At 45.0% G+C, this 16,806-nt stretch overlaps 1 protein-coding gene across 3 annotated transcripts; it reads left to right on the top strand.

Moving 5' to 3' along the window:
• Positions 1-2,830: 2,830 nt before the first annotated feature.
• Positions 2,831-11,291, top strand: LOC128408184 (putative protein-lysine deacylase ABHD14B). Of its 3 annotated transcripts, XM_053377501.1 has the most exons (5): positions 2,831-3,074; positions 3,733-3,888; positions 5,967-6,208; positions 7,294-7,535; positions 9,573-11,291. In XM_053377501.1, the coding sequence occupies exons 3-5, from the start codon at positions 5,995-5,997 to the stop codon at positions 9,753-9,755; spliced, it is 639 nt and encodes a 212-aa protein (XP_053233476.1). In that variant the 5' UTR covers positions 2,831-3,074; positions 3,733-3,888; positions 5,967-5,994; the 3' UTR covers positions 9,756-11,291. The 3 variants fall into 3 exon arrangements, with proteins under 3 accessions (XP_053233476.1, XP_053233477.1, XP_053233478.1); XM_053377502.1 differs by lacking the exon at positions 2,831-3,074 and having other exon boundaries at positions 3,680-3,888; XM_053377503.1 differs by lacking the exons at positions 2,831-3,074; positions 3,733-3,888 and adding an exon at positions 4,559-4,639.
• The last annotated feature ends 5,515 nt before the right edge of the window (positions 11,292-16,806 follow it).

The following is a 16,806-nucleotide window of genomic DNA, read 5'->3' as shown; positions in this document are numbered from 1 at the left end:
AGCTCAGCATTTAAGAACCCTGGAATTATAAGATGCTTCAGTTTCTGGAAAATGGTGTGCAAGCTCTGTTAACTTGCAATGGGACGTCAAGAAAAAACAGCTTAAGTCACCCAGAAAGAAGACACTGGAGCACTCAAAATCACTTCCCCATGAATTGTTAAATTGTTATTGTATAATTATAGGGTAAGATTATACACTGATTTCAGAAGGTTGTATAATCTTAAGTGTTCCCAGGATTCTTTGGTAGGAAGTAATATGCCAACCTAGCAGTTCGAAAGCATGTCAAAGTGCAAGTAGATAAATAGGTACCGCTCCGGCGGGAAGGTAAACTGCGTTTCCGTGCGCTGCTCTGGTTCGCCAGAAGCGGCTTAGTCATGCTGGTCACATGACCCGGAAGTTGTACTCTGCCAATAAAGCGAGATGAGCGCCGCAACCCCAGAGTCAGTCACGACTGGACCTAATCGTCAGGGGTCCCTTTACCTTTACTAATATGCTTTAAATATACAATGCTCTTTAGCCTTTGTGTAAACTAATCTGCTCCCACCCACCCCCCCAAAACATCATACATTATCTAGCCATTAAGATAAGCTCCAGAAAACCTACTCTAAGATTTGCTGCTTCCAGATCATATCTCAGGAAGGAGAAAGAGAACCAGACCCTCCCTCCCAAATGCTGTTGGTGTGCAAATCCCAAAGCTTAATTCTGGATGTCTCTTTTCCGTTTACTCAAACTGCAGTTTGTGGTTCTCCATCCACAGTCAAGTTGCCTGGTCTCCCTGGCAAGGGGTGGGTGTCAATAGGGATGAATCATCTCCAAACCCTCACTCTGGTCTCAAGTCATCTACCTGTAGTTTCGCTAATAAAGGATGTGTTTCACAACATGGCCTGCTGAAAATAAGAAACATTTGCACTCATTTAGGCTCTCTCCTTTCTAACCCCTCCCAAACTTACAATGCTATCTCTGAAGTCTGATCCCCTGGCCTGGTTATCAAAAACAAACAAACCAGCTTTTCTTATACAATACATGAATGAACACATTTATAGGCATTAAAAGTGTACACGACTCATTCAATCAAAGCACAAAAATACATTTCTCCTTCACTGGAATGATTCTCTTCCTTTGCAGTGACTATCAGACTCCAATTTGTGATTGGAATGCCAGGTTCATTGACAACAGAAGCAGTGCAGGTTGGCATTTGTTGAATTTCCACCTGTGGTCTAGCTGTGAAAGGTACAAAAAAACTTGTCAGGGGGAAAACAAACTAGAAAGGGAGAAAAATCTCAATTATATAATACTTCCATCACTTTGAGGAGATAGAAGCATAATGAGAAAACCTTTAGCATTTAAAGTTCATGTAACATGTTGAATGCAGTTTTACAAAACTCTATAATTATGTAAACGTTCACCAAAAGTGATGTATGATGTGTATGGTAATTTTTCATGAATTCACTCATACGTATGATACAATAGCATTCTAATTTACAAGCAGCCACCAACCTTTTCAGTCCTTCCTCTGCCCATGCTGTTCCCGTATTTCAACTTAAATATTGCAGAGCCACCATTTCTGCCTTCCCTTTCAAACATTCTGATGTGTCTTCCGAAATCTGCCAAGCTTTCCATGGATCCAGTTACAAATTACACTCGCATGAAAAAGTGTATTGTTTTCTCACAGTATTGTATTTCTCACATTTCAACCCTTTTGCAGCAAATCACATGCATACATGCACAGTGTGTGATATTATTATACAATACAAACTGGTTTGTATTGGAAACCCATGTGAGAACAACCAAGTTCCTAGTCTCTGTGGTTTCAGAGAAAAGCTTGGAAATGATGCTGAAATATACTCAGAGTCACAAAGTGATTTCATGCTCTTTATTCAGCTCATAGTGGTGAGGAGGAATGAAAGTCCCCTCAAAGTATCTGCTTTATATACATTATTTACACAATGGGCTGCACATGATTGGCTAATTCCGGAATTCTACTGTAAGCCAATCAGGTTGTGGATTCACTTCTATCTGGAGCATGATTGGGTAGTTCCTGCCAACCAATCATACTGCTGCATTGTTCTAGGACCAATCAGACTGCTGCCTTTTGGATCCTATTGTTCTAGGACCAATCAGACTGCTGCAGTTTGGATCCTATTAAACTCAGTACATAATAGATGCTGAAGCATATTGTGTAAGAAAAACACGGGGGCCTAAATTGAATGGTAGAGGTTTCTCTCATCATGTTATTTTGTTAGTTTTCTTTATTATTAAAACTTAGTTTACATTTATGTGAGCCGCTCATTTTTATCACAGAAAAAGAAACTCTGCTGAAGAATGGTGGAATATCCTAAACTTGGGTGAATGAGGGGATATTCCCAGTTTGCCAGGAGGGTTGATTTTTTTAATCATCCCCCGTCACCTCCACAACATATTGTACCTGTTGATTGTTTTTTCAAAAAAAAAATAAGGAGGGGGGATTGATTTCAGTTTAGCACTTCAAATCTTTAATTGTTTCAAACCACAGGTGGGCGACTTCATTTTATGTGGCAATTTACACTTCCTGAACTTACACTTCCCATGAGAGTTTCTTCCTCCCTGTTAATTTCCCTTTTATTGTACCTGGCTTTTTAATTAAAGTGTTCCCCCTCCCTTAGGTAGTTACAGAACAACCGGAAAGGGCTGTAAAAATGAATGGATGTCTTTATTATGGGTTAGGTAATCCAGAGCATTTGTCTCTGGCACCACTCAGTGTCAGCTTTTCCTACCACTGGCATATACTCCGTGCACAGTCATGTTTTAAACCAACAAGTTTGTCTGGGCTTGTGCTTTTTAAAAACAAATCCCAAAGTACTTCAAATTATCTTCTTGTCTCCTCAGTCCTGAACACAGCCTAGCCATCTTGTTTCCACCAGCCCAAGGAAAAAGATGCAGTGCACCTACTTCTACAGGTTGCTGCCAAAGGCACACTCCCAGTATTTTAAAAACAGCAGCAACAACTGTCTCATGTAGAACAGCGTTTGTTCAAAATAGCTGCATTGCAAGCAAAAACAAAGCCCTTGCAGGTAAAAGGAGAAAGGAAGAAAAAGGTAAGATCTGAGCCGCCGGCTTCTGTGCCTGCTTGGCTGTTCCTTGCACTGGCAATGGCTCACTCACTCTCTATGTAGTGGCCATGCATGACATACACATGCATTTGTTTTAAATTTTGAAACTACTCTTGCACTCTTATTTTTTTTAATTGGCCGTTTTGCCTACTTGGAGCATGCTTGAAATTTTGGCTTTGGTGGGAGTTTGTTGTTGCACTGTTCCAAATAAATTTATAAGGAAGAAGAAGTGTCCCCATGCAGGAAAACACCTGCATACATGCCCTTAATGGCCCTCAGGTATCCAGTACTGTACTGAGAGAAGGGGACATCACACACGGCCAATATAGCCCATCAAGCACAGCCCACAAAAGTGGGTGGGAAACACTGAGACAAATTTAAACGGAAAGCGCGCGTATGTGGATGAAAGTGCGCAAAAGCGCAAGCCGGGGGACAAAATCGGATCTGTGCAGTGCAGCCCACGTGCGCATGGACGCCCAGGTGTTGCGGCTGCTCCCGGTGTTTAGGCTGCTCGTCTAAGATCACTTGTTGCGCCATTACTTGTCAAGATGAGTTTGCTGATGTCCGTTAGGTGTCGCTAGTGTTCGCGCAAACCTTTGCTTAGAAATGCTGTAGATTTCCACATTTTGTCCCTCCCCTCCAGCCTCCGCCCCCGTTGCTCTTTCGTCGGGTTTCCGACGGTACCTTTGGATCCGGAAGTCGAGGGGAGCATCAACTCTTTCGGCGATCGGACACGACGGACAGTGGCGCATTCCTGAAGCTTCCAGTGTCTTTGTTTCGGAAAGGGAGCAACTTGAGGGTAAGGTGGTGGGTTCGCTTTTCTGCCTGCCTGTCCCCTCGCCGTCTCAAAGAGCTCTTCCTCCGTTCTGAGCTGGTAACTTGGCCATTCCATCGCAGCTGCCAGGAAACTGGACAAAGTTCAGAAGTTGTCTCTCCCCGCCCCGCCATGCACTCATAAGAAAGTGCAGGAAAGACCCAGGCAGGGCGAGTTTAAGGAGCAGAGCATCTTGCTTCTTGCTGGGTTCCCAAGCGGCTTGCAAGTCATACAGAATGTGATTGCATAAAATGAATCCTGGCCGCTTAAATTCTCCCCCACCCTATAGGCTTGTTCAAAAGTTACCTCTCTGTGGAACCAAGTGTGCGCTCCTTGAGTTATACAGCTCAACTATCTGTCTATGTGGGCGATGAGAGTGTACACTCTTTGAAGGTACCATGTGAATGTCCTTTGTGTAAATAATCACACATCTGGTAAAGCTAAAGGGACCCCTGACCATTAGGTCCAGTCACGTACAACTCTGGGGTTGTGGCGCTCATCTCGTTTTACTGGCCGAGGGAGCCGGCATACAGCATGACTAAGCCGCTTCTGGCGAACCAGAGCAGCGCACGGAAATGCCATTTACCTTCCCGCCGGAGCGGTACCTATTTATCTACTCGCACTTTGATGTGCTTTTGAACTGCTAGGTTGGCAGGAAATAACATCTGGACAAAACGCTAAATCAGTGTGTGAAACTAAGGCTGCTTGGCAGCTACGCCCACTTCCCTAATCCCAGGTGAGGAACATGATCTACAGATACTCAAAGGTGTTTGTGCTCTTTCTCACTATTTAAAATGTCCCCTGGATAAATACTGATGGTGAAAATGGGCTTCATAGTTTAGTCCTGCCAGTGCCTCAAATCACTTTGGTGTCCCGACCTCTTGCATTATTTTACAGTTATATATGACTGCAGATTATACCCCAATTGTCGCAGTATTTGCACTGCAGTAAGATAAGTGCTGGTGGTTCAAACAGGATTGCATGATGCACATCACTTGATTTCCCTACACATTATTCCTGTGTGCTTGATTATATCCATACACACAAACACACACACCACCTTTCTACCCCCTTGGCTCCACACACAAGCTCAGGATACTTTGAACCCCCAGAGGAAGTGGGCTGGACTAGGTGAGATGGTGAAAGCATTGTTTGCTTTCTGAGTTTGTAAGGAGATGAAATGGCAGCATTAGCTCATAAAAGGGTGCTGTTGGCATTCCTCTGAATTCACACAACTGTCAGATCTTGAGCTAGGAGATTGTTAACTGGATTGCAGAGCACACTAGAATAGGCCCAGATTTGAAGGGAGAAGAACTGTACAAATGAGGTCTTGTGAGCAGGCTTCTGCAAACCTTGCTCAGGTTAAGGCAAACTCAGATGACGATTTGTATGTGTGAATTGGGCCATCACAGATCTGAAAGTTCTGCCACTCCATCTACACACAATGCTTTTCAATGGTGTCACAGTACACATACAGCTGTCACCTATCTGCACATGTGGCTCAACATTTTATTGCCCCCCATTTGCAAACCTGTGGCCAGTTTGAGGAAAGAAGCATCAGGAAGGTGGTTTTTAACCAGAAAAGGCTTAGCAGCGAGAGGATGCAAAGCCAGCATTTCCTCCTGCAGTTCTTACAATACTAATGAATGATCCCTTGCCTCAGGTGTCGAAAGCCAAGATAAGCTTTCACCTAAAGCTGTATAATGAAGATGCAAGATTCACCTCTGTGAGAGGGAGTTCCACGACTTAGGGGCCGCCACAAAGAATGCCCTCTCCTTGGCTGCCGCCACCCTGAGCTTTTAAGGGCAGTAGAACAACCAAGAGGGCTCCCTCCACCGATTTTAGCACCCAAGGGACTTGCAAAGAAGGAGGCAGCCTTTCAAATATTTGTGGCCTGAGTCATTTAGGGCTTTAAACACTTTAAATGTAAGCACTTCTGCACACACCATTTTGTGCCAGCTTTGTCAGTCAGAAAATAAAGTAGTGTCATCTCCTCCCTCTTAAAAAAAACCATGATTTATTTGTTCCATTTTCTTCTTTTTGTTTGGTGCTCTCATTTTCAGGCTTCCCAGAATACCCTCTTTGGCAGTGATGGCTGCTACCACCACGCAACTGACCGAGAGCACCATCACGGTGGGCGGGCAAACGCTGTTCTACCGGCAGGTCCAGCCTGCTCAGCAGAGCCCCCGGTTCTCTGTCTTGCTGCTTCATGGCATCCGTTTCTCTTCAGAGACGTGGCTAAACCTGCAGACTCTGTCTAAGTTGGGAGAAGCCGGATACCGCGCTGTGGCTGTTGACCTGCCAGGTATGTCTGGATCTCGACAGGTGAAGGGATCACTTCCACACCTGTGGGCGACTCCAGTGCAGTTATAATTTGAAATGTAAGAACCTGGCCCTTCCTCAAGGTCAAAAAACTGATGCTGACATCCAGGCCCTCGTTCTTGTTTTGCCTTTTAACAATGTGGTAAGTCTCCCTCATGTATGGAAGAACATGTGCAAAAATTGTCATGCAGGTGTGTGTGCCTTTGTTCTGATCATACACATTTGGCTCAGTTCAGATATCTTGCCAAGCCATGGATGTCATAACCAAAGATAAATATCCTCAACTATGCTTGGGCTTAGTTGGGTATAACAGGCAAACCAAGGTTTAGGGCTGCTCACCTGCTTTTGTTTTTCAATGGTGAGCTTCATCTCCATACTGCAGCAGCATCCTCTTCAGTCCTCAGCAATGGCCATAACTGTGATTTATCAACATTACCTGAACTCAGACATAACAGCTGGATCCAGGATGAGCATGTATTTACCTCCAAAGTCCAGCAACCCCATCCCTGTCCTAATTCCCATGCCCCACTATAACTGAGCCTGTGGCTAAGTCTAAACACGTATAACTGAAACAACCAGCTATTGGCTTCCCTGTTCACCCCCTGCTTTCTCTCCCTCTGTTTCCCCAATTTCAGATTTTAAATTGAAAGCTCTTTGGGTCAGACACCTGATCTCTTGGACTCTATAAAGCACCATGCGCACTAGTGATGAAAAATAAATAAATGGCAGCAGTAGCAAATCACAGTTAGTTACAACTTTGGTTTCAAAATCAGCCTCAAAGCATGCTTTGAGACCCTAGTTTGGCAGTCCACCTCAAATCACAGTTTGTAAGCTGGTGTAATTCCAGGCCTAATGTGAAACAGAGCATAATGGGAGTTTCCAGTTACATGTTCATTGCTGGATTGGTGCTGCTTGTGCATGCAAGGGTATGTTCCCCCCCCCAACATCCACATTGCTTTGTTAGCACTGAAATGCCACCCTGTACTCGTTCCTCCACCCAATTTAATCAGGATTCATCCTTCCCACAGAACATGTGTGACGTGCAGTGTCTTGTTTCTTGCGGTCCAGGATTAGGTCGTTCCAAAGAGGCTACTGCCCCAGCTCCTGTCGGAGAGCCAGCACCAGCCAATTTCTTGAAGTCCGTCTTCGAGGCCCTGAAGCTAGACCAGGCGGTGGTGATCAGCCCGTCTCTCAGCGGGATGTATTCGCTTCCGTTCCTCTTCCAGCACAGTGAGATGCTTAAAGCCTATATCCCAGTGGCACCCATCTGCACAGAGAAGTTCTCAGCCACACAATATGCCGGTGTCAAAGTATGTCCGCCTGGCGGCTAGGCATGCAGAGGGGAGGGGATTCTGAGGTTAAAACCGGGGCAGGTCTTGTTTCAGCCAACGACACTTAACAGTGTCAGCTGCAGATGTGTGGGGGGGGTGCACCAAAATTAACTGGGTGGGCCCATCTCCTGGCTACTGTCACTACTGCTTATTCAGAGCCCTCTCTGTCCATGCCCAAGTGGCACTGCTGACCAGAAGAAGAAGAAGAGGAGTTTGGATTTGATATCCCACTTTATTACTACCCGAAGGAGTCTCAAAGCGGCTAACATTCTCCTTTCCCTTCCTCCCCCACAACAAACACTCTGAGGTGAGGCTGAGAGACTTCAAAGAAGTGTGACTAGCCCAAGGTCACCCAGCAGCTGCATGTGGAGGAGCGGAGACGCGAACCCGGTTCACCAGATTACAAGTCCACCGCTCTTAACCACTACACCACACTGCAGCTCCTCTTTCTTAGTCTTGCCACTGCTGATACTCCTGGAGAGGGCAAATGACTATGCAGTGGTATGGGCCTCAGCCAGTGCCTTGCAGTGCAGACTTCTGACACCTGGAAATTAAAAGGCATTGAAAAATAATTGAGGGGAATACAGAGAACAGCAGTACAGTCGTACCTTGGAATTCAAACAGCTTAGTTGCTGAATGTTTTGGCTCCCGAACGATCGAAAACCGGAAGTGATTGTTCCGGTTTTCGAACGTTATTATGGAAGCAGAACGTCCGATGCGGCTTCCACGGCTTCTGATTGGCTGCAGGAGCTTCCTGCAGCCAATCAGAAGCTGCGCCTTGGAAGTCGAACATTTTGAAAGTCGAATGGACTTCCGGAGCGGATTCCGTTTGACTTCCAAGGTACGTCTGTACCAGCGATTGCATACAACAGGGAAAGGGTTCCTGAGCTAATCACTAGAGGGCAGTGCCTACTGCTTCATTCTCAGGCACAAAACCGCTTTCAGAGATTCAAAGCAGGCCTATAATCAGGCCTACAAACACAAACAGGGAAGCTTGTTCATTTTTTCTATCTGCAATGACTGCTTATCATCTCATAAGAACTGCTCCAAGGATAGTGTGATGCAGGGATCATTCACCATTATGAGAAAAAGAACTGCTGTGATAGCCTCCCCATTAGTGGGTTGATGGAGTAAGTGTGATCTTTTAGCAAGGAAAGTAAGTCTGCTTCTACACTCAGAAGAGAAAATGCATCATTAGAAGCAAGAGGGATTAGATTGTAACTGCTGCAAATCTCTGAGCGTTCCTTAACCTCTAAGTGTAGCTTTGTAATGTCTCTTGCAAACACATAGCACTTAATCTGACTGTTATCGAAATACCTCACTTTTTAATATTTTAAGCTCCTCTTCCTATTAATCTCTGGGGTGTGCCTTTGCCCAGGCAAATGTGGCTGGCAAATGCAAAAATCTCCCCTTGCAAATGTGACCCTTTTTTAGCCCTGGTAACCCTGTAAGACAATAGCTTTGACAGCAGTGGGAATTCTCTGTACTTCTGTGAATCCTGAACATCTCTACCCCAGAGATTCTGAGCTATTTAAAATGTGGGAGAGGTTTGTTTTCCTTGCTAGGAGAAGATACTGCAACCAGGAAAGGATAATTCTACTGGCGGTACTACCATTAATAAAGGTTTAAACACTGAATAACACAGAGATCAAAGAGACAGCAAGCACATATTACCTTCCTGAACTTTTGTTTGGCACGGATCAAGCCAATTACTGTGAAGCACGCAGACACAATGTGCACATTTGCACATTTAGTATAGGTAAATTGGACATCTAAGTGGAGCGAGGTGGGGGGAGAGGATTGGGGTGGTGAGCTCTGCCACCAACACATGCACAAAAGTGACCCTACATGCAGAGTTCCTGAGCTTGTGCACAATACAGTTTATATATGTGCATAGAGTTATTTCCAACCTTGAACCTGTGTTTCACTTGAGATATTTGTTGAAAGCACCCAAGAAGGGGGAAGTTCCTTGTTTGTTGACTTGACCACACTTGACTTCTTTTCTCCCATACTTAGACACCAGCGCTCATCGTATATGGGGACCAGGACGCCCAGCTGGGGGAAGTGAGCCTGAACAACCTGAAGAACTTACCTAATCACAAGGTGATGCTGATGAAAGGGGCAGGCCATGCCTGTTACCTTGACAAGCCAGATGAGTGGCACCATGGGCTCCTAGACTTCCTGAAGAGCATAGAGTGAAGAGCAAACTGGCCCGGCCTGCTCCCAACCCACCCACAATGATCAGTGGCTTCCACAAATGTCTGGTGTTTGCTTCCTGGGTACTGGGTTCTCTTTATGCAATTCAGTCGGCAATCGAACAGGAGCCAAGTCCTTTGGGGACTACCCAATAATTATAGAACTAAAATACTTAGCAGATGGATCATGCTGCATCCAAAACATGCTCACTGCTTAATAGAATCATAGAATCGCGTTCCATGAATTGCATATTCAGAATGACACCCACTCCCCCATTTCCCCTCCCTTGGCCATGGGATTCATTGGGTCACCCTAATATATAAATATGGATCTGTTACACAGGCACGTTGGCACCTCAGTGTAAATTTGCCATTTCACGATCTGGCGTGAAATCCACCTCTTCCTCATCACTCACCCATGATTGTGAAATTTCCCCCTCTTTTTAGTTAAATGAACACAAAAGGCAACAAGCCAGCATGCTGAGTTAGCTGAAACAGATGTCATGAAGGTGGGGCAATGTACGTTTCCCCAACCAAACAGTCTTTTTAGAGACTGCCCACCTTGCTCTGTGGAACTTTTAGCTATCTTTGCCCTTGACATCTTTGCCAGGGGACATCTGTCTTTATTTCAGAACCTTTTGCTCTGTCACTGCTGTGGTGTACACACCATCTCTTTGTCAGAATCTGTTTCTTCCTGGGTTGGCAAGACTATGTATTCTTGACGTGCATGGTGGCAGCCAGCTGCTTTTTAGTGAGCAATTATTAGAGGGCAGGGCTAAGGCTGACTCAGTGATTTTAGGGAGGATAATTTTGTATGACAAAACCTTTAGCATCTCCAGGGCTTCCCCTTTCTAACAGTGCAATCTGGTACCCATGTCTGCTCAGAAGTCCCATTAAGTTACCCCCAGGGAAATCTGCATAGGACTGCAGCTCATCAACAATGTGCATATGTTAAATACTATCACCTCTTCTGCCTGAGCCCAGCAAGAACATGTGGTTACCTATTTTGAAACATCCTTATGCTCTACGGTTATCACTCTCATTGGTGATTAAATTACTAGATAGTTCTGGGAGTCTTCTTAGAAGTTTAACATATGGGATATGTCAGAGTATTGTTTGTCTAAGGTTGCAATAGTAAAAGGAAGAAATGCAATGGCACTGAACACTATTGTTGGGGAACTTGTGGCTTTCCTTATGTTGGGACTACAACTCCCACCATCCTTCTCTACTTGCCATGCTTGCAGGGGGTGATGGAAGTTGGAGTCCAACTACCTCTGAAGAGCCACATGTTCCTTATCTCTGCTATGCACCTTGGAAGAGTTGGGGTGCTCTGAGGGAGGAAGCATCACCCACCACTGCTACTCTATACCTGAACAATTTTATCTTGCTTGGAATCAAACGGACTGTCAAGTTAGCAAAGAGTGCAGACTTCCAATAATAAAAGTTGGATAAAGAAAATTAATTAAATCAGCTGTGCAAATGATACATTTTGTCAAAAAATACATTTTTTAATCAATTAAAACATTGATTTATACATCTGCTTATTTTGTTGATGTATTCTTTTCTAATGTAGCTCAACCACACATTTGTGAATCATCCTATCTCCACAATTACATTTGACACCGTAGTTCGGAGTAGGTTTTTTGGAGAATGTGGGAATGTTGGGGAGAATGTTTGCTATTAGTTGAACTAGTCTTCCAGGTTGGCTTATAGACATGGGGAGCACATTGTGATTATAATCCAGAAAGCTCAGTCTGCCATTTAGAACACAAAAGCTGGGTTTTGAACCTAACACTGGAAAATAGCACTGTCTTGGGAGTTGTTATGATGAATCTAGTTGTAAGGAAAAGACTAATAATGTTATTGTTTTTTTAATTTCCTTTAGGGCTATTGAAAGATTTCTAGTTTTAGTAAATGTGCACTTACTCAGATTTCATAATGTGTGGCTATAGCATAAACAATATTGGTCTTGGGTCCTCCAACCTTAGCAGTCTTCAAAATTAGGTGTAGCCTTGGGTAATAGGGATTTGAAATGATAGACATACTAATTGGTCTGGCTAAGGCATGCTCATGCACAGGCATAATTAACAATGTAAGGGAAGGAGAGATTCATAGGAAATATAATCAGGCAAATCATGGGAGGTGCTGGAATGTCTTCCTAGCAGAACTGGTGCAGAACACAGAGGAAGCCATTATCAATCTAGATTCACATGGTCCGTTCTGGCTGGCCAACGCACAACATGTGCTCTACCACTGAGATATGGTCCCTTTGATTGCCACCTTTCCTGTATCATCAGTGCACTGCCTCTTCCCATTATCCACATGAGATGGAATTAGATGCTCTAGCTTTCTACAGCTTAAGAGAAAATGCTTGCCAGCCCCTGGAGTAACAGCACAAATGGATTCCTTTAAATGCCCAGGGGATTACCAAACTAATGACCAAGGTGAACAGATGGGAGACAGGTTAAATTCAGCCGCACGGCTATTCCAGAGCCACCTGGCCTTGTTCCCTTGTGCTCATTTTCCACAGATGGAGACCAGACAGATGGAGCCAGCAGTAAGAAGTAGGGAGGTGGACTCTAATCGTCACATGGCACCCTGACTGGCTGAAGGCTGTGATGGCTGTCAAAAACCAAACTTTATCCTATTAGGCAGAGGATTTGCTGGCAGGGGGCTGGCAAGTCCGGGAGTCTGATTCCCACACAGTCAGCAACTTCTTTAGGATCTAAAGCACTGGGATTGACTGCACCTCAAAGGAAGGGAGAGTGCTCTGCTCTGGCATGTCAGTGAAGTTGGGTTCCTCGCTACTGAAATTTTGTGGCACGAAAACACATCAAAGTAAATGGAATGTGGAGTGGAGCCATATGTGGAATACCATCGGTGTGAAATAAGTATCTCTTATGGGGCGATATCCAAATCTCAAGGATCAGCAACAGCTATATTGGCCAAGAATATAATCTGCCAAGGTGACGTGACCTTCAATGCATTTTCAGGCCAAGAGATACTAGCTGGGTGTCTTATTTCTAGAAAAAAAAATCCATTTTCTCTAACTATTCATGCTGGCATTCAACAAGACTAAAATGTCTGAAGAAAATCTCGTCCAGTCTGGATTGTCCACAGAACTTTGAAAATGAATATGAGCAGAACAGAAGCTCAATTAATTCTTGCTATTCTACTTCAAAACACGAGTCCTTCCTGCAAATCACAGTTCACACAGCCTTGGTAGCCATTCATCTAGGTGTGACCACCTTAGTGTCAGGCCTGGAGCCTAGCTAGCTACAACTGCAATCCAGTTTGAACAAAGGGGCCTGAGGCCATAACTCAATGGTAGAGCATCTGTGTATGGGGAAGGCCCCAGGCTCAATCCATGGCATCTTCAGATAGGGTTGGGAATGTCCGAGTCTGAGACCCTGGATAGCCACTACCAGGCAGTATGGACGGTACTGAGCTAAATGGATGAAATGGGCTGATTCATTATAAGGCAGCTTCCTGTGCTGAGGCTGCAGAAGTCATTGACTGGCTGAAGGCCAAATATCAGAGTAGAGGAGGAGCAGGCAAGCATGGTGTCAGTTTGAGTGGGCTGTGGACAAAGATCCCTCTGGGGAAAGACCCCCCCCACTTCCTGGTGGCACCCCTTTCCAACAAACTACAACTGAAATACCTTCTTCTACTCCACTATTAAAGGAGCTGGAGCCCTGTCCTCTTTCTCATCTCCCCCCCCCCATGTAGTTTTTGCTACCCCCGCTTTCCATTTGAGATCACTGTTGCACCAGTACTGTACAGCCTCTCTGTTTAAGCTTCAGGTGAGCTGTTAAGACCTTTTAATTTTGCTGAGCTTTTAGCATGGGTTAAAATCCCATCTCGTTTTTATGCTGAATCTGTTTTATTATACAAAATGTATTTAGTCATGTGGATTTTTTCCTCAGGGCTTTATGTATTTTAGTAGCTTTTGGGGGCAGGTAAGCTGCTTTTGAGCTTATTTCATAAGGAAACATGGAGTATGCATAAGTAAAGAAATAAGTTTGGAGAGGCAGTTACATACCTTTGGTAGACCTAATTTTCAAGGCAGCTAGAAATTGAGAAGGGAAAAGTCAACTTTGCAGTAGCTTTAGAAAGGGGAAATCTCTGTGGCAGAGTAGCCTCTTATTGTTTTTCACTGACACTGGTAGCTGCATTGCTTTGAAGCTGAGGTGAGAAACATCAGGATGTTTACATGATCGTAAAATCAATAGAACTAGAAATAAAAGCCACCCAACAAGTATATATTGTGCAAAAAAAAGAGCGCCATTCCCTTTCATTTTCTCATAGCAGCTAACACTTCCTTTCTTTAGGAACAGACCTATGCTCAGGAATTTTGAAGTCCCGTGAATGACAACCATCTAGGTGCCAATCAAGGGACTGGCAAACCATCTCCCCACATTTCACAGCCATAGAGTTGCCCCAGAAGTAGTCACATTGACCTCGCCATTAGCGGACTGCTAGAGAGAATGTTAATAAATCTGCCTCTCCTAGCCATGGCCCTAGGCCCACACTTTCTCCCTTCCCTTCTCAGCTTCCAAGAAACTCCTGTTACTTACTCATCCATCTATGCCCTGTCCACAAGCACGGGGTGTTTCTGTGTAACGCTGACTTGGCTCCATCATCAACACAAGGCAATGCTTTCGCAATCCACAGTCCTACCTTGCAGTAGGTTCGGGGCTGGCACATTTCTGCTCCTGACAGATAGATGCTTGGCACTAAGCCTTAAATGTAGTCATGGGGTGTACAATGGCAGGCTCATTCTCCCCACCCCACCATCTCTGAAGCAGTTGTGGTGAAGTGCACACACAACCTGTTGTGTGGTTAGTTGCACCCAACCCCTCTCTTTGAGTAGCCAGCAGCAGCAGATCACATTACTGTGCAGCTTTTCTCTCTCATCCCACACGAGTGTCACATTCCTCTGCCAAGGCTATGCTGGCAATTGTTAGATGATAGAAACAGCATTCTTCATCCCATGCTTCAGTTTCTATTCTGTTGTGAACAAATAGGGCCAGGGAGGGGCCAGGGAGGGGTTTTTTTCCTCCCCTTTTGCATTTGTAGCAGTTCTCTTCCACCCAACTACAGTACTTCAGTTATCAAGTATTTCCATAAGATGAGAATTCAAGTGAGTTGGGTGGCATCATAGAGATATAGCTTCCTTTCCGCACTTACACTCCCTCTTTTTTTGTCCAAGTCAGACTGGCATCTGACCCTCTTGGGTATTGTCTTTTGCCCCCTGAAAGATGTGCTTCAGTGAGTAAACCTAGGTGCTCTGAATGTCCCTTTCTGCAACGTACCTTCTCTTTTCTTATAGGCCAATGTAGTATAGATTGCAAAGGTTCAGTATGGGTGGCACTGTGTTCTAAACCACTGAGCCTCTTGGGCTTGCCAGTCATAAGGTCGGTGGTTTGAATCTGCACAGCAGGGTAAGCTCCCGTTGTTCTGTCCCATCTTCTGCTAACCTAGCAGTTCAAAACCGTACCAGTGCAAGTAGATAAATAGGTACCACTGTGGCGGGAAGGTAAATGGTGTTTCCGTGCGCTCGGGCTTCCATCACAGTGTCCTGTTGCACCAGTAGTGGTTTAGTCATGATGGCCACATGACCCGGAAAGCTCTCTGTGGACAAACAGTGGCTCCCTCAGCCTGAAGCGAGATGAGCGCAGCATCCCATAGTCACCTTTGGCTGGACTTAACCATCCAGGGGTCCTTTATCTTTTACCTTAGTGCCTGTGTGTGTGTTTGTGTGTGTGCGCATGCACGCACACACTCATAGATTTATTTGCATCAGTAAATGGGAGCCACACACATTAACACCAACAACTTGCCTTATATAGGGCTTGGGACTGATGAATGACATGCTTGTGATGCTTGGAAGACCATGATGGATCATTCACACATGGATGTCATCATGATGACACTGCAGCCACCAGGTGATTAACCTGCACATGCGAATCAACTCTATATGCCTTTATTTTTCTGACACCAACAACTCTATATTAAGCTAAACTAGACACATACACTTAAACAGTAGCTGCATGACTACAGGATGGCAAGCAGGATGCTGTTTTGGGATGCTAAGGAGTTCACTTCATTATTTCCATTGTAAATTCTCAGTCCTCTCCTATTCTCTGTTGCAAACAGGTAGTTGAATTACAAGACCCACTGCTGGCTGGACAATGACAAATTTAGCTAAGAAAGGGTCCCTGTTACTCTAATAATCAAGTACCGGTACCTCAAATCCTCCTGAACCATGATGGGGGAAGTGCATGGAACACAGATATCAAGAGTACCCAAATAATAATGCTGTTGGCATCTGTCTGTCTCAGGAGAAGATGGAGGAATGTGCCTTTGGGGGTGAGGTCAAGCTGTTGGAAGGTTGCAGTGTCTGCTGCGGCTGTAGAGACCAATGTGGGAGATGTGTCTTGCTGCAGTTGGGGCAAATTAAGGTGTTCAGTTGTGCTGCTGCAGATGCACCATGGCGTTTCTCCTCTCTGCTGACATTAATGACAAGTTATTGTGCTCAACTTGAATGAAGTTGATGCAACGGATCTGGGGAAAGGAGAGGCTCATTGCAATAACCCGAATCCCTGGGGAAAATATAGAGTTTTCTTTGCAAATTATTTCAGTCTCCGCCAGCCTCAGAACTGTGCACTCAATCAGTGAGGAAATCCAATGAATGAACTACGTAAGTTTAAAAGCACTGAGAGTGACCCGTGGATAATCAGGGGCTCTTTCACTTTCCAACAATTGGCCTCCTCTTGAGTTAAAAGAATTGCGCGGCGCCCACAATTAATTCGCAGCAAGCGCCCAGTGACCTGAGAGAGAGCCCACAGAGTGGGGCAGCAGGGGCAAGATCTCTGAACCACCCAAAGTGCACGATCAAAAGAAATCAGGCAGGCTTCTGGGCAGACAACAAGCAGGCAAAGGCGGCCACCTGGATTTCGAGTAAACAAATCAAGGGAGGGCGAGCGCTAAGCAGCGTGAAACGAGGCAGTGCAACCGAACGGAGGAGGCCAGCCTTCCAGCTCCACCCTGCC

This window comes from Podarcis raffonei, chromosome 2 (genome assembly GCF_027172205.1).
Source record: "Podarcis raffonei isolate rPodRaf1 chromosome 2, rPodRaf1.pri, whole genome shotgun sequence".
In the NCBI taxonomy this organism is placed as follows: Eukaryota; Metazoa; Chordata; class Lepidosauria; order Squamata; family Lacertidae; genus Podarcis; species Podarcis raffonei.
Note: the sequence above shows the minus strand (reverse complement) of the source record. Positions and strands in the feature narration are given on the sequence as shown.

Coding starts and splice junctions, on each gene's coding strand:
- LOC128408184 (XM_053377501.1), top strand. CDS start 5,995: ATGGCTGCTACCACCACGCAACTGACCGAGAGCACCATCACGGTGGGC. Junction 6,209..7,293: donor TGTGGCTGTTGACCTGCCAG/GTATGTCTGGAT, acceptor CTTGCGGTCCAG/GATTAGGTCGTTCCAAAGAG. Junction 7,536..9,572: donor CACAATATGCCGGTGTCAAA/GTATGTCCGCCT, acceptor TCCCATACTTAG/ACACCAGCGCTCATCGTATA.